The sequence below is a fragment of the Melopsittacus undulatus genome, chromosome 3 (genome assembly GCF_012275295.1).
Source record: "Melopsittacus undulatus isolate bMelUnd1 chromosome 3, bMelUnd1.mat.Z, whole genome shotgun sequence".
In the NCBI taxonomy this organism is placed as follows: Eukaryota; Metazoa; Chordata; class Aves; order Psittaciformes; family Psittaculidae; genus Melopsittacus; species Melopsittacus undulatus.
The window spans coordinates 25,975,357-26,003,044 of NC_047529.1; the positions used below are offsets into that span (position 1 = coordinate 25,975,357).

The following is a 27,688-nucleotide window of genomic DNA, read 5'->3' on the forward strand; positions in this document are numbered from 1 at the left end:
TTTTTTAATTATAGGGAGAAAGTAGTTTCTTCAGATGACCTTTTGGAGTGGTTGAGACCTTTCTGTGGTGATGACTCTTTAGCAGTGAAGCCTCGCATCAGAGTATTGCAAATCCTGGAGCAAGCCTTCCATCTCAATGACGAAGATAGCAAGCTACTTGTGTACTTCCGGACGCAAGCTGTACTTAAAGTTTGCTGGCCTGAAAAAAAGGTATTAATATTGATTGCTATAAACTATAGAATGACTGGTTTTATACAAGGATTATAAGATGAAATGGTGGTTTACCAGGACATGGTTGTGATGCATGCTGTTGGTATGGGGACTAATTCTACCTTTCTTTTGAATCAGGTTTCTAATACGTTATGATGCTTTGTAAAACAAAGCTCTGTAAAGTTAATGGATTCCTCAGCTTTTGTTTGGGATCAGGAGTACATAATACCAAACTCGATTAAACACTAATGATTTTCCACCATGTCAAGCATTGACTTTGAGGTGCTTGTACATTTTTAATTTTCTGACCTTTTTTTCCTGTCAATTTTACCTTCACTCCCTTTCTTCTATTTGGTGTGATATTATAATCAGAATTAGAATGAGAATTACTGGCTATTGTACTTTTTTTTTATCTCTGGGATCTTAAAGTGTTATTCCATGACTATGTAGCAGGAACATTAAGGACATTCTCACATGGAAAGACTTAATAGACAGAGAGGGCTTTCAGTCATGGTCTGCTGTGATCTCCTAAGAAGCAGTATCTAACAACTGAAAGATAGTAATTGTTTAAAAACAGTTCATATACTTAACTGCCCAACTAATAGCTTTAAGTCTTTGTCAGTGTATAAGTCAGGAAAAAAATAAGATAAAATGATTGATGGAAGAAGATACATTTAGGTATTTATTTGTTTCCAGGTAAAAGAGACAGAGTTCTGATTTTCAAGACTAAAACACATTAACTTTCCTTCTGAATTAAAGGGTAACAAAATGCCTAGCTTCCTTTTATTTAGTGTGTGTAGAAGTTGATCTAAGACTAATATGGATCATCTAGTGAATATTCTCAGGAATGAAAATGCTTGCGTTTGTCAAGTACAGTATTAAAAAATCCAGATATACAAGGCTGTCGGTTATTCATTAATATTTTAACTGCTTTATTTCACAGTTACTTTGGTGAAGTGGTTAATATATATTGTAATACATAATAATACGTGTTTTTAGAGGTTCTGCATTTTTAACTACAATGTAAATATACTAAAGGCTTAAAAGGAAGAAGTCGTCTTGTCTTTGAAGCTTGCATACTATTTTGAAATAAGGAATATCTCTTGCTGCAGGTAAAATTATTCAGGAGCAGAGTTACTTTTCATCCATTTTCTAAATTCCTTCCTCCACCTTATGGAACTGAAATTGAAGATTTCTAATAGTTCCTCAAAAAATCTATGCATAAAAACATTTTATATTCATCTAAAACAAAAGCAATATATCAGTTCTGAGTCACTGTGCTAGGATCATCCAAGGGAATAATCCTAATAATATCTTAAAAAGAACAGAAAATGCTTATCTCTTGCTTTCTTTAGAAATTACTTTTTCTCTTGCATTCACAGTAATACAAGCACTTAACTCCTCAACTGCTTTTCAGGTGTTTGTGTATGATTGGATTCTTCAATTCAATCCTTTGTCAATATCTGTGTGCCTGTGACCTGCTTTCCAATATAAAAGCAGTTCAAATCTAAAAGATTCAACCTGAGTATGTTTTAAGAAAAAAGTTACAGGTAGTAATAGCTTTCACCCATGTCTGTAGAAGACAGAAAAAGAACCTGTATTTGTCAGAAATCTTGTGGGGCTTATTACGCTTGTTTGAGAAATATATGAGGTCTGATTACTTTTGATTTTCTCTCGTAATGTAGTAAGTCAAAATATATATAACTTTACAACATGAAACACATCCATTCGCTTTGCCTCGTGATATTTGAAAAATTGAGTGCATCACATATGCTGCTAGCTCGTGTGGCTCACTGCCCAACAGGACCCCCAAGGCCCTCTCACAGAGCTGTTCCACAGCCTAGCCCTCCCCACTTCTTCTGTCCTAGATGCAGCGTGGCCATTAAACCTTGTGTGATTCTTGTTGGCCCCTTCTTCCAGCCTGTTTAGGTCTATCCCTATGATCAGTTAATAATTTCCCTGAAGTAGCAGATTTTTAGAATACTCCTAATTTCAATCAGGAAAATATACCTGTTTTTTTTGTGAGGGAAGAATGCCTCCAATCCCTAGGGGGGAAAAAAAATTTAATTCCCCTGGTGGCCATCTCTTTGCTCCAAACACAGACTGGCTGATCACTTAAGTGCTCTACTCTTTTGCTGTGAGTAAGCAAGTAGTGCATAAAGCTATGTAGTAAAAAGCTTAACTCCTGTGCTAGAAAAGCTCAAACATTTCAGAGCTAATTGTATAAAAATATATATACAATACTGTAATATAAAAAGTCTCTGGAAATGGTGTTTATTATTTAGCTAAGTTCAGAGATTGTTTTCTTGCTTTGCAATAGTGAAGGCTGTGCTTACATCTACATGTATGAAAATCATTGGGGTTTCACCCAAATTGCTGCTTAAGAGTGCTAAAAATTGCTGCTAAAAGTCCTGTTGGAGCATATTTTAACATTATTCTAATTTTCACGTCAGTTCAAGCTAATGTGATAGATGAGAACCTTTTGTTTTCATTGAATATTTTGTGCTAGTGATTGTGCATTGAATATTTTTTGCTGTGATTTAGACAGGAGAGTCATATTGGTTTGTCTGTTAGGTACCAGTCATTGGAATTCAGAGTTCTTCACAAATGTCCAAGAAAACAAATGAGTGATCCACGGCTTTAGACTATATTTCACATATTTTTTTCTCTTCTAGTCAGCTGATGTCAAGTGCTAGTCTACAAGTTGATACTAAAAAGTGAGCAATGATTTTATTTGATGTTTAAGTTTGCATATTTTGTGAATTCATAAACAGGGGAATTAGCATAATAAAATAGCACAGTGAAAACTCTGTGTGTTTCACAGTCCTTCATGGTACAAGAACACTGCAGTATTCAGTAGTTCCATGACTGCTGAAAAGCACAGAGCAAGCTTTGGGCAAACCATTAACTAAGCGTATTTCTCGCGCAAGTTAATGTCTCAGGTGCCAAGGTCTTCAAAAAGCAGCCCTGTTTTACAGAAGGGGATGTTGAAACACAGTTGAAAAGTTTGATCAGGTTGCTGGGTAGTCCTGGGTGAAGTGGGGTCAAAAAGTAGACATTTCAAACATGTGCTCAGAATACTATGTTGAGTCTGTAGGTATCAATTTATCTAGCATCACTACACCATTATTAATTTGGTCATCCTTTCTCATCAAGCAAAGTAATAAATTAAAAAGAACCACTTTTTTTAAGAAGGGGGATGTGTGGATTCAATGTTAACTTTGGATTGTAGAAGAATGTGTTTAAAGGTTGTTGGTTTGGGGCTTTTTAAAAATGAACTTTAAATTGCAAATATTTTAAAAAATTATTCATTCTCTTACTTCCAGGTTGGTTCATCCTTACCTGCTTGACATTTTTTACATGCTTTAAGGGGATCCTTCTTTTTCTTTACCATTGATTGCTTGGTACAGAAAGGGACAGCAGACACCATAAAGGATGAGTGTGGATTCCTATTGAGTAAAGATAACTGTAATGATATTGTAGTGTTCAGTTACCAGAAAATGTGTGAAAGCCCCCCTCAGTATGTCTTCTAATCCTCTTAGCCAGACTTTGCATATATCAAGGAGGGACTTAATATTTAATTATGCTCTAGGTGCTATAAGTAGTGGTCCTACAAATCAAGGTATTGCTGGGAAACAGGCCAGCTCTTACAAAATTAAAAATGTACTTTATGGAAGCAGCTACCTATCAAACAGTCAGAAACACAGCAATTTCCAATTCTCTCATGATTAGTTAACAAAATTAAAAATTCAGGGGTCTTCATCTTTCAAAGGCTTGAGAGTCTTCACATTTCAGTAGCATCCCACACTGCTGGAGGGAGAAGGCATGCGTTGTTTTAATCCCCTTGATGAATTTTATCTGAGCTTTTCAGGTTCTGTAATTTTCTAGTTAACTGGTGCATGAAAAATATGGGTCAAGGTACTGACTTCTTTTTATATATATATAAATATATATATATATACATAAATGTTGAGGGGAAGGAGAAGAGCATGGGTTGAATGTATATATCAGATTTTAACTTTATCCATCCAAGATGAGAAATCCATTGGTTTTCATACAAAAATACAGAATGTAATGACTCATGGCACTAACATATGTAAGGTATCAACTAACATGTGATGTGTGTATACACAAGTCTTCCAGTTCAGTGACCAGTTACAAGGCATAAATTACAGTAATAAGAGTTAGGGGTTTGCTTCAGGAAATTATAGTGGCACTAACAAAGCTTCTATAGGTAAACCAAGAGTTAGTTTAAGATAAGAAGTTAATAACTGTGAAGATTCTATAAGACACACCTTGTCTGAAAAGGATTGTTTAATTATTATGCAGATGCAAAATGTAATTACTGTTTGCATGCCACTTAAATGCAAATAGCTTTGTCATTTAGAGAAGGTAATCTCATTTAGCTTTTCACCTCATACTGTTACTTTATGTTTTTTTCATGATGTTGGGATATACAGAGCTGCTGAGAGCTGAGCATTTTTGAAAATCACGAGAAATACGTAATGCAAATTTGAGATCATAACTTTAGGCACCTTTCTTATCTGTTTTGTTTTGTGGTCGTTTTTTTCCCCTAATTTTAGCTTTGAAATTGCCAGATTAATTTGTGTTGTGTATGTGCCCCACACATTTGTCCTCCCTTCATGTAGTCTATTTATGTAAGCCGTATACAAGTTTTATATGTCTCAACAACCCTAATAATGTCTGTATTGACATTGTGGCTATCTGAAAACTTGGGTATGACTGTCAAGCCTCCATTGCTCTTTTGTTCCTCTTTTCTCCATATATGAAAAATGTGTTTATGTTTACATGAAGCTTCTTCATATGACTTCATTAAGAAAGGTCTCAGTGGGAGTAAGTCAACGTCCACTGATTTTTAGCATTTTCCTATTGCCTCTACTTGTGTCAAAAAGATTTAAACACGAGGATTTGGAAAGCACAGTGAGAGTTAAGAATTCCCAAGTCATTTTGCTGAAGTAATTTATCAGGTAACAGTGACTTTGCATTTGGCTTGATCTGGCAAAATACAAGTGAAGGAGCTGTATCTGTTTAATCCTGAGACACCTTTTATTTGTGAGAAATGCTGAATTAAAAGAAAGATTTATGGCCCTATCAACTTTCAGTAAATTTGTTATGGTGATGTTTATAATTCTCATAGCATTGTTTCTCTACTGGTATTGCATAAAAATTAAGCTTAAGAAATTTAATTTAAAATTTAATTAATATTTTAAAACACTAATTTCCGTTCCTTGAAGGTGCAATTTATCCTTATGAGAACATGTGAAATGTATTTTTTCTGTGAACATAAATTATAGCTTGTATGATTAATTAAATACTTTAAGATGCAAATGAAATGTTTTCCATTAACTACACAAGTAAAATAGATAAGACAAAGTAGAGAGAAAAGCAGTACAGCTTGAGTGCACAGGATAGTTTTGAAGGCAAGGCCTGAGTACTGCAGTATTCTGTGGCTAGCAGCAGTTGCTTCAGAGGAAGATAAGAATGCTCTGGAGTGGAGTCATGGGGGACAATTCACTTTATTATAATAGGTCTTTTGTAATGAAGTTGTAAGTGGAAAATGGTTTAATCATTGAATATTCTGCTTTTATCTCAGTTTCAGAAAAATTAAGAGCTCAATAGTGGTGTATTCCATATTCTGTTATTATGTTGCAAAGAAATTAGTGGATGAACTGTAATTCTTGGGTATCTTTTGGTATCTCTTGCTAAATTCTCGGCATTGGTACACCATGCAGTATTGAGTGCAAAACATGCTGAAATTTTGTAGGATTTAAAAAAAATAAATATTATTTTGACCTCTTTATGTGACTTGGTATATATTGTTCTATGTTTTATAGGATAGTATAATCCAGAAAATCAAAGGTCTCTGCTCTGTTTTAATGTACTTCATCACTTGTTTCCTTCTTCTGTTGTTTACTCAGACTAAGTAAATAATTCAATCATGTTACTAAACCCACGGTGTTTTCTCTCTCTGTAACTGTTCTTCCTTCTATCTCAGAGCCCACTGTGTTACACAGTATACCTCCTGAAAAGGAGTTGGAGATGTGAATGTGATTTCCCTGTGGAAATCAACAGGTCATGTTTATGCATGCCAACACATTAACTGCTCTCTTGACTTCAGCTGTACATTCAGAGGTCTCTGAATTTCATTCAGTGAGGCTCAGATTCCTGTTTTGATGCTGCAAATTTAGCATATTTTAAAATCTTTTGGTTTTACCATTGTTACATTTCATTTGTTATCATATGGTCATTTACATACCATAGATTTTTTTTCTTCCAGCTTTTTTGCATGCAATATTCTGTTAAATGCTTCCAGGTCTCCAAAAACATCATTTAATTCATATAAGGAAAGAAGCAGTCATGAAATCATAAAAATTCTACTTTTTACATTTATTATTTGATCATAAACCAGGGGGTTGGTTTGTTTGTTTGTTTGTAGATTTTGTTAGCAGATCAGGTTCTTCAGTGGTTTCATCAGGAATATTGTCAAAGCCTTGTGAAAATATAATGAATTGTAAAACTGTTTTTCTTTAGACATTATTTAGTTAATAGCTCAAATGAATATTTTATATTAATAGCTGATGTTCAGCTGATGCCATGCTTTTTTTTCAAAGTGTTGTCTTATTCCATCAACTGTCTTGCTAGCTGACGCTTTATTTAGAGGTCTGTAAACTCTTATCATCTGGGAAGCACTTCTCAGGTATTCCTAAAATAGTAGTAATTTTTGGTAGTTCATGTTAATCGAGTGGTGGCTTTCTTTTTTTGTTGGGTTTTGAGCCATTTTTGGGGGGGTTGATTTTGTTTTGTTTTTTCCACACATTGTGGCTATTATTATGTAGGGACTCAACTATGGTGACTGTGATGATTGTGACTGCTAGGACTTTTGCTACGTAAAATCAAAAAGAAAACCACCAATGCAGTGCTTCCATAATGCTATTTGGTATGACAGTTGAACAGTGCTGCCTTCTGATAGTTTTTATGGCTACAACCGTGCTACTCATTTATTTCAGTTTTTACAGCTTAAATAATTTTGTGATATCCATCCATTTGGTACTTTAAGCGCTCTTGGTCTAGGATCGTTTAGTTTGTCAGTTTAGCCTATCTCCAGGATGACATTTTGGAAAGATTAATTTTGACAGGTTTTAATCCACATGAAAGCAGCTTTTAAAATATTTTTTCCTCTGTTAGCAAGAATAGCAGATTTTGGTTATTGAGACAGCAGTTATACATTTAGCTGAATACTGGGAGCTTGTGCATGCTTGATATTAGTGATGATCAGGAAAGGTAAATTGAAGAGCCACTTGCATAAGGTGTTGAGGGAAATGACTGATGCTAATTAAACAGCTTAAAGCTAAAAGTAGTACTGAAAGATTAAAATCTTGTAATTTCTAGGTTGCAACTTCCAACACTTGTCTGTGCTAAATGTAGAGTATATTATACATAGACTGAAATATGAAACAGTGATTAGTAGCTGGCACATACAAGTAAAATGGCTTACACATTTTTAAGTCCCTCAGGTTGCACAGATCTTCATTTTAGACATTATTTACAAAGATAGAAATTTTTACCTATTAACTGACACCTAGTCAATATAGATTTTAAATGACATGTATGTTAACCCTCTCTCTTTCAGTTCTAGCTAACTAGACATATAAACCTTTCAAATGCATATTTTGTTCTTGATTTGCCCTAATGTCTGTATTAATATCTAGTACCTCTAGTTTAGAGGTTTTCTCTGTGCTGAAATGTATTTGCAGATTAGGACATAGTCTTCTGCAGAATATAAATGAATGGATTTTATTTTCTGCACAAGTTATGCATTTTCATGCATTAGGCAGCACATTCATGTTTTATTGAATCTGTGTGTATTTCTTATTGTTAGTGAGCTGCATATCAAGCAGATAAGGAATTAAACAATATATAAATCAGTTCGGATGAAAAATTTCTTGGGTATTTCTACAAGACAGGCAGCTCAGCATGTGGTTGAGCCTTTGTTTAATTCATCACCAGTAAGCTTCTGGTTGGTTTGTTTTTAAACTTGAATCCCGTAACTTGCTCATCTTGTTCACCAGCTTCAGTGTGAGCAGGATTTGACCTGTGGGATGGTATGCATTACTTCAGTATCTATATGCAGCAGGCTTTCATATGTGGTCAGCACTCATAATAACTTGAAATGTGTGAAGTGCAGGTTGGGGGAAGTTCAAGAAAACCTGACCTTAGAGTTCTTCTCTTGGGGTAGAAGATATGGGTTGTGAACAGTTTGCCATGTAAAACCCTCAACTTCAGTCTTAATTTTATATTGACTGCTATCAGATTGTTGTTTTGATAGCAGACATTTCTGATCTGTCAGTTGTCGATTGTTTTTTACCCAAGTCTAGGTCATAGTGGCCTGTGTTCTCTTTGTGAGTTCAGAGCTTGGACTATGCTACACCATGAACTCCAGTGGCCTTGTTGGTCTTAAATGGAGGTGAGATGTGAGGTAGGCCTTTTACGTCACTATCTCAGGTTATGCTCTCCCTAGTAATGGAAATCAACAGTACTTTGAATGTGTTGGGATTTTTTATTTTTTGTTAGTTTTGATCTGTTGGGGTTTTTTTAAGTGGATAGTCCTTAGTATAGCTGTTGATTTTTATTAACTGGGATAACTCCATAAACATAGCTTCAAAACTGCTTCTTTCAAGCAAAGGAATTTAATCTGCAGCATGATCCAGCCTACAAACCAAATCATGTTTTTCCTATGGTGGTTTATTTCATAAAATAGAATGAAATTCCATCATTGTATGGGAGCATTTATGAGCCTAGTGGAACAGGTTTTTTAAGTTACCATCTCTCAGCTGTGACTTGCTACCATGTAAGTTTCCATTTACAAAGGGGGGAAATGGATTGAAAGTGGGATTATTCATATGTGAATTTGAGAGGATGGAGAAAGTAAGATGAAAAAGCCTGATTTAAAACTGACAGGTTCCTCTGCATGGAATATATTTCGAATACATTTCTAAGAAGGTAAAACTCATCTGTGCTAAAGGAAAGATGGACTTCTCAAATGACACGCACCAGCATATTTTTTTTTAATAACACACAGGGAATCTTTGAACTTGCCAGGTTTGCTGTTCAGTTGTATGTATGTGCTCTTCAAATTGCGCTTTTCTTACCCAGCAGTGGTGTGAGTAAACTAACACTTTTGCAATCTAAACCACAGCTTTCCATGGGTTTTCTCAAGAGTAAAAGTTCTTATCAGCTTTACGAAAAAGGGTTTCCAAAAATAGGATGCAAGTGCAGTACTGAGACTGAAAGCTCAGTAAGGAAGCAGATTATGTCAGTGCATCATCATAGTAATTTGGCAATACTACTTTTTCTAGGAAAACTTTTAAATTTAATTCTAAAACAGTATGAATATTTGAAATATGTAAAACATAGTGCTGTATAAATGTGTTCTTTAAACTGTATTTCTTGACCACATTTAACTCAGTACATGGCATTATAGTGCTAGCACATAGAGTGAAAGGTACTGTATGACATTATTGTTTAAAACTCAAAATTTTGATAAATACTGGGGAAAGAGTTGCAAGGAGATACTAAGTTTGAGGTTAAGTCTATACAATACATCTTTGAGAAGTAGCTTTTGCTTGACCTCATTGATTGCTGTTTAGCTACCTTGTGAGAGTGCACATTACGTATGCTTACCTGAATCCTTGTGTTCCTGCAGTTTTACTTAGAAGATGTATATGACAAAATTATATGGGCCCAGTGTGTTTCAGAATGTAAATTTTAATTAGTGTGCAAGTACATAAAAATGTCAATGCTGATTCAGATAAAGGTCCAGTCCAGCCCAGCATTCTGCAGCAAACAGTTGTCAAAAAACACACATGGAAGGATAGGTTGGTTTAGGATTAGGAAATCCTAATCCTAATATTATTAGGAATAATAGGAAAAAGAAAAGTGTATCTGTGTAGTCAGAGAAGGTTAATTAGGAATAAGAACTGAAAACAACACTGTGTAGACAAGCTGATTTTCCTGTGGCAAGATCAAGTTAGGTAGAATCTTGGTAAGATCAAATAATGGTTTACCTTTCGATTGATAGGTAGGAATAATTTACCATGAAGATATTAAATTTGTTTACTTTAATCAAAAGACAATCTATTAGGAAGCATTCTAGCTCAAACAGATGTTACAAGTTTAGTGCAAAATTATTAGATAAAATTGTGCACAGAGGTGTGTAGATTATCAGAGTAGATTGCAATAATGGCTTCCTCCAGCACTACAATCTCTTAAACTTTGGAGAATGGGACTATAAATACAGTGAGGGAAAAACAGTAAGGAGAAAAAATGGGGTAGTTCCCCACTTTCCCTCCTTCTTCAGATCTCTGTCTGTCAGTGTGTGTCACGCAAAACAGATCGGTTTGCTAGTTTCTAACCTATTCTGTCTGCCTGTGTGTGATGTCTCCTCCTAACCTGCCTTCAACTAATACCTCAAACTGTCCATGCCCAAGCTGCTCTCTTGGTTACTCTTGACTTCCTTTCTTTGTGTGTGCTCTTGCCCATACCCTGGCAGACAGGTGACTAGGGAATGTGATGGTTTGCTCTTTCGAGCCCTTTACTACTCCCCCCAGCCTGACCCTGTTGTGTCTATGAGGATATCCCTCTCAGTCACAATTTATAAGTCTTCTTTTTAAAAAAATGTTGTAGGCCCAGTGTGTTTCAGAATATAAATGCTAGTTAGTGTGTAAGTAGCTGAACAGATACCTGCAGAATAGGGATTGACAGTCTGCAAGTTAACCCACAAAATGGAAAGATGAACTTCTTCGTTGGCCAAATGGAAAGATGAACTTCTTTGTTGGCCAATCCTGACTGGCCTGTTAGTGGAGGAGGGGCACTATTTTCTTTGCTGATTTACCTTATTATATTGTAAACTCCTTAAGGCAAGACTATTGTCGTATGCAATTATAGAAATTCTATCAAATCATAATCCATCCTTTCTGTCGTTGCATATAAACTGTGTTAAACCCTGTTCTCGTGAGTGGAAGCAAATTTTACTATCATCATTCCCTATCTCAAATCTGAATAAAATCTTTCATTTCAGATCTTTGTATTATTTTAAAATACACTGTAGATGAAATCTGTACCACTAGAGCTTTGGAGAGTGATGGTGCTATTGAGATAAATAAAAACAGTCCATTTGACAAGGGAGTCCTGGAAAATGGAAAACGTACTGTGATAAGGGATTACTCAAATGCCTGCTTAGTGTTTCTATTTTCAATGCCATATTAATTCAAATTTATGCTGCAGTGACAAACATGAACATATTTTGAAATATTTACATTTACAATCTGGTGGATTTAATAAAATGAATTTTTATAATCATGTAAATCAGTAGGTTTTGCAGCTCTTGGAAACCAGAAATGTCTCTAATATACAGAGTTGCTTTTAAGCACAAATATAGCTTTTCTCAATAAACAAACAATTATAATGAAGGAAAATATTTTTCTGATTCCTACATCTTGATTCTTTGGGTACAAACACCCTTATCAATTATTTCCTGAGACCATTAGTGGTGAAAAAAACTGTTGATGAAAATCATGGCTCTGCCATGCTCACAGCAAGTAAAAATGTAATTTGCAGAACAGATTTCATTGGGCAGACGGAGGCAGAAGGTCTGTCAACGTTAGTTTTCCTGCTCATCGTTCCTGTATGTTAATAGACAGTGTTTTGTATTTTATCTCAGAATGGTAGGAGAGGTTTGGATTGGAATGGACAGATCTTTTTATTGGCATTTCAGTCTTGTTTAACAAAACTCTCTCTAGGTAATCAGCTAGTCAGTCAGCACCAGATTCTCAAATTATAGAGCTTCAGCAATAAAGCATTTACAACTCTATCAGATGTCTCTGTCCTTTAGGATCAGGAGACTGTTATATACTAGGTATCTATGCCTTAGGGACACAATTTAGATACAGCAATATACCACTGTTGCTGTAAATACTGATTTTAAGCTTACTGCAGTTTCAAGACTGAGATAACGTGCTGAACTAAACAACTGATCCTGCAGACTGACTTGCCAAAGTTTTTCTTTATCAGTCATGTACGATGTCCTCAGCTTTGTTTAGCCTTCTCATTCTTTGAGTGTATTATCTTACAGTTTTTGTAAAATACTGGGTTTCTAAAAGCTACAGAACAAACTTTTGAGGCAGTCCTTTATATCTGAACTCCCTTCATGTGTCTCGTATGATGTGTATCTATAAAGCAATAACAAATCTATGCAACAAAAAGATGAGTCAAAACTTTCTGCACTGAAAGTGGATAAAGCATGTTGAGCAATTTCAACATTTTAGGTACCTAATAGGATCTAATCATTGATGGAAAAGAACTCCATAAATCTGTGTAAGATCAGGCATAACAGTTAGCGTTTTATTTGAGGAGGGATTGTAAGTGCATTAAGTTTTTGTTTCAGCACTGGATATAAAGAAAATGCCTTCCAAGTTTCCTCTGGATGGCTCAAGTCAGATAAAGGGTGTGTTTATGCTCTGATAGTGTACTGTTGAAGAATACAGTCATAGAATCATAAAATGGTTAAGGTTGGAAGGGACCTTAAAGATTATCCAATTCCAACCCCCTGTCATGGGCACGGACACCCTCCACTAGGTCAGGCTGCTCAAAGCGCCATCCAGTCTGTCCTTGAATGCTTCCAGGAATGGGGCATCCACAGCTTCTCTGAATAACCTTTTCCAGTGTCTCAGCACTCTAAGAGGAAAAAAAATCTCCCTAATATCTAATCTAACTATACCCTTTTCCACTTAAAGCCATCCTTCCTTGTCCTGTCACTACATGCTCTTGTAAAAAGTCCCTCTCCAGATTTCTTGCTGGCTCCTTTAGGTACTGGAAAGCTGCTATAAAAGTCTTCCTGGAACCTTCTCTTCCCTAGGCTGAACAAGCCCAACTCTCTCAGCCTGTCTTCACAGGAGAGGTGCTCCAGCCCCCTGATCATCTTTGTGGCCTACTGTGGACTTGCTCTCCCAGGTCCATGTCCTTCTTTTGTTGGGGGCCCCAGAGCTGGAAGCAGTGCTTGAGTATCTCAGTCAACTGCCAGACTGATCTTTTTATTTGTACTTTAGGAGTAGAAGCACCCATGCCATATACTTCACATTTTGTATAGAAACATATTTTATAAAGCTTGTGGGGATTTTGTCTGATGTAACTTCCTACAATTGTTTGCTAAATAACTGGACTCCAGCAATAAATTTTGTTTTAGTTTTCTTAACATTTGTGAGTTACAGGAGTTCAAGACTGTCCTTGTAAGATTTGTGATGGATCATATGCTGTGTTAAGTCTCTGCTGCTGGTAAGCTGAACATAACTGTGTGATGAAAAATGGCTAATTCAGTGAAGTATGTTGTTTGGCCTTCTCCTCTAACTTGTCTGTATGGACAGGTGAGTGTTGAAATGGCAGGTGTCAAGGCACATGGGAAGCTGCAGATCCAACCTTGCATGCAGGCAGACCAGGGCATGGGTCACTCCTGATTGCCCAGGAGTTGTCAGTCCTGGTTGAACACTTCCTAATTGCCAAAGCTGCCTTTTTTTCTGACCAGTTTTGCATATCCCACATGCCCTTGGTCATCATACTTGTAGTAAGCGTGGGTAAAGACCTTCCCAAATCTTCATTCCCAAAGCCAAGCCATCAATCAGTCAATCATGTAGCCATGCTCAAAGGCACACAGAGTAATATATGTCAGATAAAAAGAAAATCTAACTTTTGTCTTCTGGCATGTCATAGCTGCTGCAGGCTGTAGCTGCAGTCTGCACTCTCATTCAGAAATGCAGTTAATTTTCTCTTCTGGACAATATTTAAGACAGGCAGACTGATTTTTGTCTTTGTTAAGCAGAGGTAATGTGAGATGAGTTAGAACTCCTCTATGGGCTGCCTAGTAACAGAAGAAACTGGGAAGTGATGGAAAAGTGCTCAGGAGAAGAATGTGAAATTAAGAGGAGTTTGCACTGGTTCTGACAGCTGTTAGTATGTAATGCAGTTTTCAGGAACAGTCAGTGCTGTTTTTTGTAGCCCATATTTTGCTTTGTGAGTTTCTTTATATATATATTTTCTTATATATATATATTATATATATAAAATATATATATATTTTAAGGAACATTAGCATATGCAGATGTTTGCATATACTTGATTTTAAACACGTGTAGTCCCTGGATAATGAATTTGTGTATTTAAACAGTTTAACATAAGGTTTGGTATTATTTAATTTGTATTTCATTTTATAATCTATCATGAGCATCATTTCTCAAATTAATTCTCCTAATTGACTTTCCCCCTGTGGTAAATATTTGTGCAGCCTTTTATTTTCATGAAAAATGTGTAGCCAGCTGTATTCCGCTGCCAAAAGACAAGGCATGAAACTAGGGAAAATCAAGACAGAATTGAACAAATCTGTTGCTAAAACTGAAACTCTGCTTTCTTTTTCCTTGCCTTTTTTTTTTGTTCCCCCTTCCTTCCTTTTTTCACATTCCTTTGGAATCATCTGAAGTTCAAGTGTACTCCTTACTGCCATGCTGTGGACCTTATTATTCTGTTCAGTTATGGTTTCTTCTTTACAGGCACTTGTACTATAGAGGCTCTGAACAGTTCACGGTTGTCTTTGCATAGTAAACCTTTGAGTGGTTTAGAGGGATTTTCTGGGTTTTGTTTAAATAATAATAATAATTAAAAAAAGGGTAAAAAGAAGGGAGGGGACACTGGGTTCCACTGTCCCATTTCCATGGTTTTAAAGAGGATCATACTGGTAAAAACACAATGCCTATTTGCATTGCAACATTGAGCCATCGTCCAGAGTCTACAAAGAGTGTTCAATTAAAATTGGAATTTTAAAGCTTTTTGCTGCATTATTACAACAGAACAGCAGGCTTCACTATCCTCGGCAGTTTCACCTCAGATAGCTTTCACCTCTGTTACAGTAAAATTCCTGCCTTTTAACACAGAGCGTGCTTTGTTTCTGCTGTGAGAAGTAGCTGCTTCTTCACCATGCTCTCCCTCAGCCTCACAAAGAGAAGACTATACAGAGGAAAATTTATGCTCCCTGTGTATGGGTATGTTTATATACAAATAAATACACAACAACAACAAAAAATCATTCCAGTGTGCTGCTTCAAGGTATTGCTTTCTTGTAGCAAGGAACTATCATTTTTTGTTGTGGTTTGATTATAACTTCTATTTCTGAAGAATTATAAGGAAAGAATTAGAGACAGGGCAAATTATCTTGACATACTATAAAACAGTGAAGAAACTATTTAAGTGTCTTGTTCAACTGGAACACGTTGCCCAAAGAAGCTCCATCCTTGATAGTGTTCAAGGCCAGGTTGAACAGAGCCTTGGGTGACATGGTTTAGTGTGAGGTGTCCGTGCCCATGGCAGAGGGGTTGGAACTAGGTCCTTTGAAACCCTAACCATTCTATGATTCTATTCTATGATTCTGTGATTTACTTCATAGCAGATAATATCTACTGATACTTTAAAAGGACTCTTATTTTTATAGGAATAACTGTACCTTGAAATGAAGTTTTTAAATGTTTTATTCTTGTCTGTGTTTCTGGTACATAGTATTGATCTGTGCTTTAGGATTTTTCTAGTGATGCTAGTGGACAAATTGTGCATAGATTTTAGTCATCTTAGTTTGTAAAGGGACAATTTTAAACATTGTGCTTACTAAAACCAATGGGAGTACTTGTAGTGTAATGTGAAGTGTGGATGTGGTCTTTGCAGGATCATTGTATTTGATGATGTTTTCAACTCCTGTTACAGTTGACACTGTGACCATCATCACAGAGTCAGGGGTCTTTGCTGTTGAAGCATGGGTTTATGTCTGAATCTCAGCTTTTCTTTGCCAGGGGGCATGGGGGAGTTACTTAAAAACCCAGGTTGTCACAGGAGTCACATAACGCTTAAAACATACTTGAAATGCAGATGTGTGTGGAGTATAGGGATGACTGACATGAAGCAGGAGCATAAGATACATTGAAGAAGGAAAAAAGGGGCCTGAAAGGTGGAGTGGTGGGGAGTTTAAGATAGGATAAGACTAGTACTTTTTTTTTAAGTAATCATACTTGTCAGCTACCATTCAGTACTTAGATATTTTCCATCTGTTGCTCTTTCATTAACCTTCCATTTCCTCTATCCTTAGCACTGCAATTTTAGATCATCACATGTACTCTTAAAGCTATGCATGCTTATACGCTACGTTTCTACTTTCTCGTTTCATCTGTTTCATGGTAAATGGAAGTGGCATACATTTAAAATGCCATATAAAAAGTGAATTTTCAATAGTTTTCTTTAAAACTATAAATAACTGTAGAAAATTCACTTTATTTTTATTACTCTTGGTGGGAAATGTAGGCGACTTGAAAAAACGCCTTTATAGAAAGACATATTGCAGAGATGTGCACCATGTTTGAGAATAAGTTAATTCTGATTTAATTCAATCATATTAATGCGCGTTTTGTTATCAGCAGTCATGTTGCGAGGCTCTAGCTGTCCAAAATGCAGCATTATAATGTTAGGTTAATTAACCTCATAAAAAATTACTGGAATTCTGCCTAATAATGCATCTTTACAGACATTTTCCAGAAAGTAGCTCAGACATCTGTAAAGAATGATCTGTTCTCTGCTAGTAATGGCTCAATTTCTGTGAGAGTTTTTCTCATCTGTTAATATTGTTTGTGCCATTTCTTACTGGTTTTGCAGTTATCATTAGAGAGATCTTAACATTTAGTCTGTTTTTTGAAATAACATACTGTTTATGCATATATACTAAAATGTACACAGTGGACCATCCAGAATGCAACCTACTTGGTTTAAATACTTAAAGAGCTAGTTTTTTTAAAAAAGGAGGTTAATTAAGCAGTATGAAAGCTTTTGTTGTCTATGTGGTACATATTTTACTAAATTGCTAAATATTTTGGATCCTTAGCCTGTCTTATGTCCCTTTTATCCTTTCCTGTTTTTATTCCTTCTCTTTTCAGCCTTGGGATTTAAATACTGAAGATCATAATATTTTATATCAACAAGTATAGGTGGAATTCACAGATATTACAAGTGGGTAACTGATGTCTGCTATATGACATTTGTAGTAGAGAAAAGTAGTTTAAATGGACAGATCTCAGAAAAATCTCTTCACTATCTGAAATGTTTTGGTATATGGTATTTTCAGAAGTACCCTTCAGACAGAAGCAAGCTGTTTTTCAGCACTAAATATTCTAAAGTCATAAATTACTTAGGTAACTCGATAAATGCATCAGTAGTGTTTGTTTTCTAGCCTCTTTTGAAAAATATACCCTTGATGTCTCAGAGTCTCTTTGAAAAGATGGGAATGTGATCTTTAATCCTTTAGGGTAGCTGTAGAACTATGAAAAATTTTGTTGCTGTTTATTGTCTTAGAACTACTTGGACTGAAAAAGAAAAGTTAGCAGTTAATGCTGTGTATCTTCAACAGAACTATAAGATGAAGCTGAAGTGTTTGATATCCTGGAAGTTTTCAAACTTTGGAATTAAAATCTGGTATTAGCATGTGTTAATAACACAGAGGAAGCTACCTTGTTATTGTAACAAATTATTTTTAAACTCCAAGAACTTTTTTCCTGTCAGGTAGACAGTGAATAGGTATTCCATTTGTGAAAGCTCTCCTAGTGTGATAGCCAAACTTTTAAACAGAAGCTGCTTCTCATTTACTAGCAAGTTGGTTCTCATATACTGCAGCCTTCCTCCAACAGTTAGACCTTTTACTTCCAGTTTTTTACCCTTCAAACTGCAAGCAGTAACTATCTGTAAAAGAACCCTGAATTCAAGTTCTGGCAGAAACTGAAGATTTTGAATTCAGATGGACACTTTTCCTGAGATAAAGTGGTCTGGTGCTGGCTGATGGGGTGTAGAATTTTGTTTTTCTTAGGTTCAAACACCTATATAGAGAAATATTACTGTACTTGTTAGCATATGTTCTTTGCTGGGTAAATTTAATTTAGAATCCTCTTTCAGGGCTCTTTCCTATAGGAGAAAAGATTAGAATTTCAGGTAAAACCACTGAATCTTCATAGGTAAGTGAGAGTAATACATGTTAGAGAAGCACTAGACATACCCATCCTTTAAAAATATGTGTGTGTGTATGTATGCATGTCTATGTATCCTGAAAATTAAATTTAAGGAATTTCTGGTGTTTGAAGAAGGGAGATGCATGTAATAGAAAATAAGAGGTGATAAAATGGGTTTCCAGGAAAATTACACTGTTACATTGTTTTACAGCAGTGATGTCCTTTACAGATAGTTTGTTCATTTCTTTTAAATCATTGATTTCTTAAAAAACAAAAACAAAACAAACTTGTTTTTTTTTCTTTTGTTTTCCCCAGGTGGAGATAGCAGATATTGAAAATGAAGAAAAAAGATACGATCTCTTCCTGGGACTTCTGGAATCTAGTCACAGCCCATCTGAGTTTCAGCATTTGGTTTTACTACTTCAGGCTTGGCCACCGATGGACACGAGCAATAGGTGAGCATTTCTTCAAACAATCATAAGTTCAAAGTCTTTTTGTTTGATAATATCACATAGTTTTCAGTCAATGAATTTAGTCATGTCTGAGAGGAGTATGACCTATAGAAAGGGTCATACTGGGAAGAATAAATGGTTTATTTGAAGCAGAATTGAATCAACCATTTTCTTGTAAAAACTGTATACATATGTAGTATATATCATGGAGGAGTCAGAAAGCCATTTTTTTGCTGGAGCTGTTGCACGGGAGATCTTTGTAGTCACTTAAATCTAAGTTATGTATTTTGCTCTTATTTTTGGCAGCATGTACAAAAGCCATAAAAAGAAATAGAAAGTTCTGACTCTTTTTTTTCCGTTCAGAGTTAAACTTTAGAGAAAAACCTTTGAAAGTTAATGTTCACTTGGCTGTGGGAGATAGTCTGTAGGAGGTTTATAAGAGAAATGGTAACAAGCAATGGTGCTTCTCTTTCTTAGATCCGCTATTTTTTCTGCCTCTGAATAAAGTATCCAAAAGTCAATAGTATGTACTAGGACACATATATCCATCCCAAGAATTTAAAATTAAAACTATTATTAAAATGAATCAGCATTGCTCTCATCAGAACGGGTATTTATTGAAAGTGTTAATTTGGAACATCCTGATGACATTTTTTCACCAGTTATTTGTTTTTTGTCTGTGACTTTCTGAACATTTAGAGATCTATAAATGATGATCACTTCTAAGATACAAGGTTTATATAATCTTACATTCTGAGGCAAAAGTCAAGTATCTTTCAAGGAGAGCAATAATACTAATAAATATTTGACTAGTGAGTACAGCATGCCATGTTTTATCTGACGGTTAGCTAGCTTAGAGACAGTGGCCACTAGTCTCCAACTGGACTTTGTGCCACTGGTCACAACCATTTGGACTTGGCAGTTCAACTGATTTTTAGTCTGCTTCACTGACCACTTACATAGCCCATGCCTCATCAGTTTGTGAGTATTTTCTGAGAGAAAGTGTCAAAAGCATTGCTGAATGAATTCAAGGTATGTAATATCAGCCATCATCTGCCAAGGCAGTCATTTCATCATAAAAGGGTGTCAAGTTGGTGAGGCACAGTTTCACCCTTTTAAGTTCATGCTGACTATTCAGTCTTCTCCCTGTCCTTCCTTTGCTTGGAAGTGCTTCCAGGAGAATTTCTTTCATCTTCTTAGGCACTGATGTGAGACTGACCATCCATGTCTTGAGAAGAACAAACTGCAGGTTTCATCCTGTAATGAGATTTATTATTTATTTAATAATTTCTATTATTACTAAAAATTCAGTGTTTCTCTTTACTGCTTTGGCTTTGCTGGGAGGCTTTGTAAAGCCTTTAGGAGAATATTGTCTCCTTTGCTTTCACCAGTAATAGTCACCTGTACTGGTTGCATGAAGAACTTCTGACTGTTGTGATTCTCAAATGGGTTCTCCAGTGCAGATTCCCAACTAGTTTTCTAGAGTTCAGTGCTAAATTCATAGTCATTATCTCCAGGGAAATAAAGTAGTTCAGATACTCCAGATTTTGTTGACTTTACCTGAAACTCTGGATGACCAAAAAATGAAAATAGATGTGAGTAGTGGAGCAGATGTTCATAGTATAGAAAATATTTCTTTTGTTTTAATAATTTCCCCCCCCCCTTTTTTTTTTTAGAGGGTGGTGGGCACAGGGTGCAGTCACCATTGCTGTTTCATTCTTCAGTTCTTTCTGCTAGGTTGAGGGGTGGAGAAAAATATTAGTCCATTCTCTTCCCTACCTTAGCAGTGTTTTAGAAAAGAAAACTGAAGCTGCTTCTTGAAAGAAATGACAGAGGCATAGTTCTCCTTCTGCCACCTTCCCTCCATATTTCTCTTTTCTCAGTTGGGTATATTGTCTTTCTGCTTTCCTTTAGTATTTATTTATTTAATGAGTAAGTCAACAATGGTTCAGTTTTCCCCTTCCCTACTAAGAGTTGTCCCAATATTAAAATCAAAGGTGCATTTTTCACTCCCTGGGGTCTTTCTTTGTATATATTCCCATTGCTTTCTGTTATTAACAATACTAAGAAGACTGATTAAGTACTTTACAGGAATACTTACTGTGGATTGAGCCTCCTTTCAAGCGCATTTCTAGTGCTTTCAAAAAAGTCATATTTCAATAGTAGACAGTAGCGTCCTTTGTGAATTATCTTTTCCTCCACTCTAGTTGTATTCTCTCAGTCAACTGTATTCTGGAGTTCCAGGGGTTATATTTTGGGTGCTTTGGTTTTTGCTCCATTTTTTAACAAGTCTTAAGAGACAAACATTAAGTACTTGCTATAAGGACTTAACCAACATTTAGATCTAAGCCATGCCATTCCACAGTTTATATAAAACTAAAAAATGTATATTTCTTATTTTTGTCTACAGAAATAATACATTTGGTGTACAGAATAGTCTCAAATGGAATTTTGGCTTTTATAATCACTGTGCTGTGAACTCAAACCACTGTCTTAAAAGCTAATAGTGCTCCTGAAATGAAGTTCTGCCCTCATCCTACCCTCAATCACACCTCAAGTATGATTGGTTTTAAAAAAGCTCTCTTTAGTATACACTGATATGAGACAGGATTAATTCATTAACTCTTGTGAAGTAGTTATATTTTTTTCAGCTGCCTCTTGTTACAGTGTGCTGGGAATAGTATACATGTCTTATAAAAGATTTTTTAATTTTATTAATTTGAATTTTTCTTTGTAAATCCTGGGATTATTCATGGCATCCAGAAGGCAGAGGCTGTGCCTTAAGTAGGAGGTCCAGCAACAATCAAAACATTCTTTGGTACTTTCCACCTTCTTTATCTGAACCTTCTCTCCTCTTCTTGTCATTGACAGTCACAGTCATGCCCATGTCTGCATCTTTGTGAAGGCTGCTGCAGGCATGCTCTACTGTGGAGTTCTTCCTATGCTTGCATTCTTCATTCCTCCCTCTTCTGCCTCTGTTGCATACCTCCATGTAAATAGCGTTCGATTATGCTTAGCAGCCTATTCATATATATATATGTACGTGTAGATATATATATATATATATTCCTGAACTAGTGTTTCTGAATAACCCATCTGGATGGCTGGGTTGGAGTAAGGAGTAGGAACTCTTCGCTACTGAGGTTTTCAACAGCTCATTTCAAAGCAGGTTGTATTAAGAAACTTGAGCAAAGAGGAAAACTGTGAGCAGTTAAGCCAATTGTTTATCCATATGTATTAACATTTTTGTTTAATCTTGACTTATTTTCTCCGCCTTTGCTTCAGAAAAGGGTCATTGTTGCTAACCGATTGTTTACTGCCAATGTAATGATACATGCAGGAACTGGGGAGTTTTAACTCATGAGTCATCTTAACTTCATAGTAATTATATAACTGAATATAAAGCCAAAAAATACAATTTGTGTTCTATAAGGGCTCAAAAGGAAGGAGAAGTGAAAGAGCTGTAATCTCTCTGTTTCTAAGTCTGTGTTTTTTAATGTTTTTTTCTGAGTTCTTGTATTTTAAAACCCCAGCTACAGTAGTGCTCGTTATTGCAAATATGATTCTCTTCATATCCTAATATGCTATGTTGACTGTGAGGAAACAGCAAGGTACCTTGGTAGTTTCAGTCAGCACTCAAAACCATATAAAATTTTCTTTTCACCCCCTTGTTATGTGTGCGTGCTTATCCACTTGGGTGTCTCATATTCAGATGTCATTTTAAGCATTTCATAAAGATGTTTACTAAACCAATTATTGACAGTACCTGAAGCTCTGTCGTCCTTTGGAACTTGCTGCCTACTTTCAAAAGGCTTTTTTTTTAATTTATTTTAGAAATTGTTAAGGTGTTCTAGAATTCTAAAAGACCAGCTTTTAGGGATTTAATAGTTTTAAGTTTTCTTCCTTAACTTAATCCAAAATTCACCTCTTTTGGTTCTGGCAAAAAAAAAAAAAAGCAAAAACAAAACAACACATTCATGCTGAGGTTTTGAAATAATTGTTTTTTTTTCATGTTAAGAAATAACTTTTTTATTTTCTTTTAGCTGTAGTTGAACTAAGTTAAAATTCAGGAGAGAGGAAAACTGAATTTTACCTGTAGGTGTTGTATTTTTGATAACTGAATCTTGGTTTTATTTAGAGATACCAGGAAACCGATATTTGTTAATACATAATACAAGTATTTGATATAATTACAAGGAATTGTGTTGATAGAAGCAAAAGCTTTATATATGTAAATTATGCATCTGATATTTTACTCAAATAAACCTGCACATGGCAAGCCTTGGTGGCCTTGTATCTTTCTGGTTATTTCTAACGTAAGTGCTTTGTAGTGTGATTTTTGTTTTCTTTTTCTAATGGGAAATTCTTATAGGTTTTCTTAATGTGCTCTGGAGGCAGAAGCTATAGAAATGGAAATTCATTATGACTTTCTGTGCCTTTAAGCAAGAGATGGATCACATAGCAGGAGCTATCAATTTAGCTATTGGCAGAGAAGGAGTTGCAGGGTTTTTTGTTTTCTTCCCCTAACTTTACTGGGGGTTCACAGATTAAGTGCATCATGTTCTGCTTATTGAATAAGCTGACATATCTGGGTTCAGCCCATCAGATTGGAAGGAGAGGAGGAGCTGTGCTGTTACCAGCCAGACTTCTGGCAGCTCTCTGCTTAGTGGCTGTGACTGATGGAAAGGCTCAATTAAACTGTCAGAAGGAATAAAGGCACTGACTTCTATTTCATTTGCATTCAGAGTTTCCCCCACTCTAGCATCCCTGTCTGGTTTTCACGTTAGGATATAATGTCAGCTTCACATGGAGCTGGTTTTATTTGTTTACAATATGTACTTTTGAAAGTGGAAGGTGAGCAGGAAAGTGCTTTTGTACATGTAATAGCAGATACTAGTGGATGTCTTTTCCAGAGTTGTCAGACCTATTGCTTAGTATATGTCAATCCAACAGACTCTCTTAGTGGACTCCCATTTACAGTGATATTAATGTGCTACTTTCAACATTTGCTGCTAAGTAGTATCTTTGAAAAACAGCACTTTGATGGCACTTTACTGCTCCTTCCCACATGTTCTGGATGAGCACCTCAATTTAACTAAATTTTAAGACCAACCTGCCAGATTTAGACTTGCCGTGATTTTTTTTTCCTATTCTTTTTTCCCCTTCAAGCGAAAATGTTTCCTGATGCTGATTAATAGCCAAAGAGATTGATGGGATGATTTTTAAACCACTTTTGTGCCCTTCTGTTTATGCACAGATGAACATAGTGGTTGTGTTACTGTGGCTTAATACAATCATGATCTAAGCTGTGACTGTGCATGATTTTAACCCATTGTAGGTGGGAATTGAAATGCATTAACTTAATTTACATTGGGAAAATGACAGTATGGATGTGTTTGAGTGTTAAACTTCATGATACCATTTAAAAACTCTGGCCTGCTACCCATTCCTTTCAGTGCATTCAGTCCTAGCAAGTATCAAGTCCTTTCAAGGCCAGTTTAGATGGGGCTTTAAGCAACTTAGTCTAGTGGAAGCTGTGCCTGCCCATGGCAGGGGGGTTGTAAGTAAATTATCTTTAAAGTTACCTTCCAGCTGAAACCATTCTGTGGTTCTGTGAGGTACAATTATCACTGACAAAAGTAGCCAAGCAACTCCATGAGCTATCAAATAGCATCTGTATGCCAAATGTTGCCTTTTCCATCAATGTGTGATAAAATTTACTTGTATCTACTATTTCCCATCTGTCTTGACTGTGTAATTGTGACATGACATGAAGCTCTGTATGGAATTAAAAGAATATTTTAAATATATAAAACAAATGTATTTGTATCCATATCTACCAATAGAGAAGTACCGATGCATGTACTTTCTTTGCTCTTCTACCCTGTTTGGATGTGCTATAAAAAAAAAGAAGTTTATTTTTGTTTGCACTTGTTGGACCTGGAAATTAAAATGTAAATCTTGGATGTACTTTCTCCACTTAGAAGCAAGAGACAGTATTTGAGAGGCAGATGCTGTTAGAATGTGATCAAAGCAAACAAAATTAGGAATGCTGGATTCCTGACACCCCTCCCTCCATTCTGCTTGAGAAATCAGCTGACACAAAGCCAGGAGAAGCTGTTCTTATGCTATTCCAAACTGATCAGTCTGTCTGATGTGTGTTTCCTTAGGGATTGTAATTGCACATCATAATTTCAAAATGCTTTAAACTTCTTTGTTTCATTGGAAGAGTGTGGGCATCAGGGTAGTAACTTCTCTCAAAACTCTTTCCTCTCTTTTTCATGACATTATACTTTAATTCTCACCCAAAAGAACAACCCATCTATCAAAAATGGTGGGGGTATGTGAGTATATTTATATCCTATATACGTCTCTCGTTTTTTTTTCTGGGCAGATTGTGCACAGGTGATAATCCCTGGGTGAAACTGGGGACTCTTATGCTACAGAGGTGCCCACCAGAGGAAAAGGAGAACACAGGAAATGAAATTTTGAAAATCTGCCGTTCTTTGTATGAGACAAAGCACATACTTCCTGCCAAGGTAAGTTTTAACATTGGGTATCACAGTTATGAGTCCTGTTTCAGGGGCCCAACTGTAAGAAAGATGTTGCCATACTGGATCAAGTCTGAGGGATAACTAACAAGATGATTAGAGGGCTGGAGCACAATAAATGCAGAAAGGCTGAGAAAATTGGGTTTATTCTGTCTTAAGAAGAGATGTCTGAGGGAGATTGTATTTCTGACTTTAAATATGCAGATGAGAAAGCATGTAGAAGGAGACAACCTCTTCTCAGAGATGTTTAGTGATAGGACAAAGGGCAGTAGAGACAAGTTACATTATCAAAAACTCACTACATACGTGAGAAACCTTTTTCATCGTTAAAAGGGATGAAACATTAGAATAGGTGGATGCCTAGAAGGACCATGAAATCTCTGTCCTTGGAGGTATTCAGACCTTGATCATGTCATGGGGAATTTGATCTTGTTGGATTTGTTTTGAGTGCAGGCTAGTTGGAGTAGCTGACCTATAGAAGTCCCTTCCAGCATAAATTATTCTTTGATGTACTTGTAGAAAAGCTTTAATAGTTTGTTGCCTTGAAGTTGGTATGGTAAAAGCTATTCATTAAATAATTTGTAATTTTCTCACTAATAAATGTGTAAAGACAGTGAAAACTCTCTTGGTGATGGAAAGCAGATTAATATACCAGTAATTGCTTTGTAATAATTACAGTGTTCTGACTTCCTTAACTGTGTGTGCGTACTTAAATACAAGCATCTCTTAAGTACAAAATTACTCAAGTATTTTGTATATAAGCATTGTATATTAATGAAGACAGAGTGGAGAAATGCTTAGTAAACTTAACAAAACTTCAGAGTAGTCGTGTGCATATTTTTAGTAGGCTGATTAATCCTTTATAATCATCTTCATGTAATCACTGTCTGATATAGAGAACAGCTGATGTTAAAACTAGAAGCAGAATAGAAGCAACACATTCCATTTAAAAGACAGTTTTGGGTGTTTTGGTTGGTTTTGGTTTTTTTTTAATATTCCAACAGACTGATATGAGTCAAGTTCAAACTCTGTGTAAAACAAGATCCTAGAAGGAGTCAGTAAGATGGAATTATAAATATTATAATATATTCATCCCACCAGAAGTTTTTGGTGGAAGGCAGGTCTCTATCACTAGGCCTGCTATAACTACAAGCAGCTTTTCTTTATAAGGTGTTGAATGGCACATCATAGCTCATAAACTCATGATATTAGTCATTCATGGGAGTAGTCAGACTCTTTCAAAGAAGAATTTTCTACCACACCTCAGTGATCTAGGAAGACAAATTCCACCAAGGGTCAGTGTCATACAGCAGTCAGTTCACCAAGAGTTTTGCTCAACAATGGGTTGTGATTTAATTACTTCTCTTAATTGGGTAAACTTTTTCTTGAACTCCATAACAAGTCCCTATTTGCAGACAGTTTTGGTATTGGTTGGTAGCTTTGGTTGGAGGTGCTTTCACTTTTTAATGGTACAGGATATTGGAAAAGCCCTCCATGAAGGCGGGAGTATACAGCTACAGTGTGAAGATATTCTGGTCCTCAAGTATAAAATAGCTTTACTGATGTAAAATACCTTTTTATTACTAGAATGCTGTACAGCAAAAGGATTTGCACTAAAATGTATAATTGCGTAGTTACCTGCAAACATAGGCTGTATTGCTTTACATATCTGCTTGGGAAGGGGGGGAATGGCATTGATAAATATAAGTACCTTATTTGTATGCACAGCTATAGTACTTAGATGCACAAATTAGAGAGTTGAGATTGCATGGCTGAATAAGATGAAAATCTGATTACTGATAATTAACCTGTTTAGATGGCTTCACATTTCAGTAAATACACTGATTAAGAAAACAGACCTAGAATGATGGAATTATAAAAACTGAGAGATCAATTTATCACCATGAATAACATTTGCCATTCCAAAGTCCAAAGGTTGTGATGGAAAAAACATTTAACATCAAGTCATGATGATCTAGTTAGAAAAGTTACAAAAGCTTTTTTCAGATGTAATCAAAAAGGTTTCTTTCTTTATTCCACCTGCTGCTGGTCATTCTAGTTTTATACAGCAAAGTTCTGTAATGTCTTTTGGAGAGCATACCTTTAATTTTTGTGTGTGTGTGTTTGTTTTGGGTTTTATGTACATTATTCAGTGGATAGGGTGTCTATTCTTAGTTGAAATAACCGTTATTTTATTTGCTTGGAAGGCACACATGTTTAGACTGTCTGACATTGGCACTGCCTGATTAGTCTCTTTAGAACGGGGAAAATCCTTCTCCCCCCAGTGATTGTAAGAGTGTGACTCCTGAATATCTCCTGTTTTTCCATCATCCTTTAGGTCGTGTCAGTTAACATAAACACCAAAATTGGAGAATGCATC

The 27,688-nt window shown here is 35.8% G+C and overlaps 1 protein-coding gene across 2 annotated transcripts in view; it reads left to right on the plus strand.

Moving 5' to 3' along the window:
- NBAS (NBAS subunit of NRZ tethering complex) overlaps window positions 1–27,688 on the plus strand; it is a 173,252-nt gene that overhangs the window by 129,722 nt on the left and 15,842 nt on the right. For both annotated transcript variants that reach the window (XM_005143310.4, XM_034060637.1), the window contains 3 exons: window positions 15–210; window positions 18,621–18,760; window positions 25,152–25,296. In XM_005143310.4, the coding sequence (XP_005143367.2) occupies window positions 15–210; window positions 18,621–18,760; window positions 25,152–25,296 (481 nt within the window). The remainder of the gene's footprint in view (window positions 1–14; window positions 211–18,620; window positions 18,761–25,151; window positions 25,297–27,688) is intronic.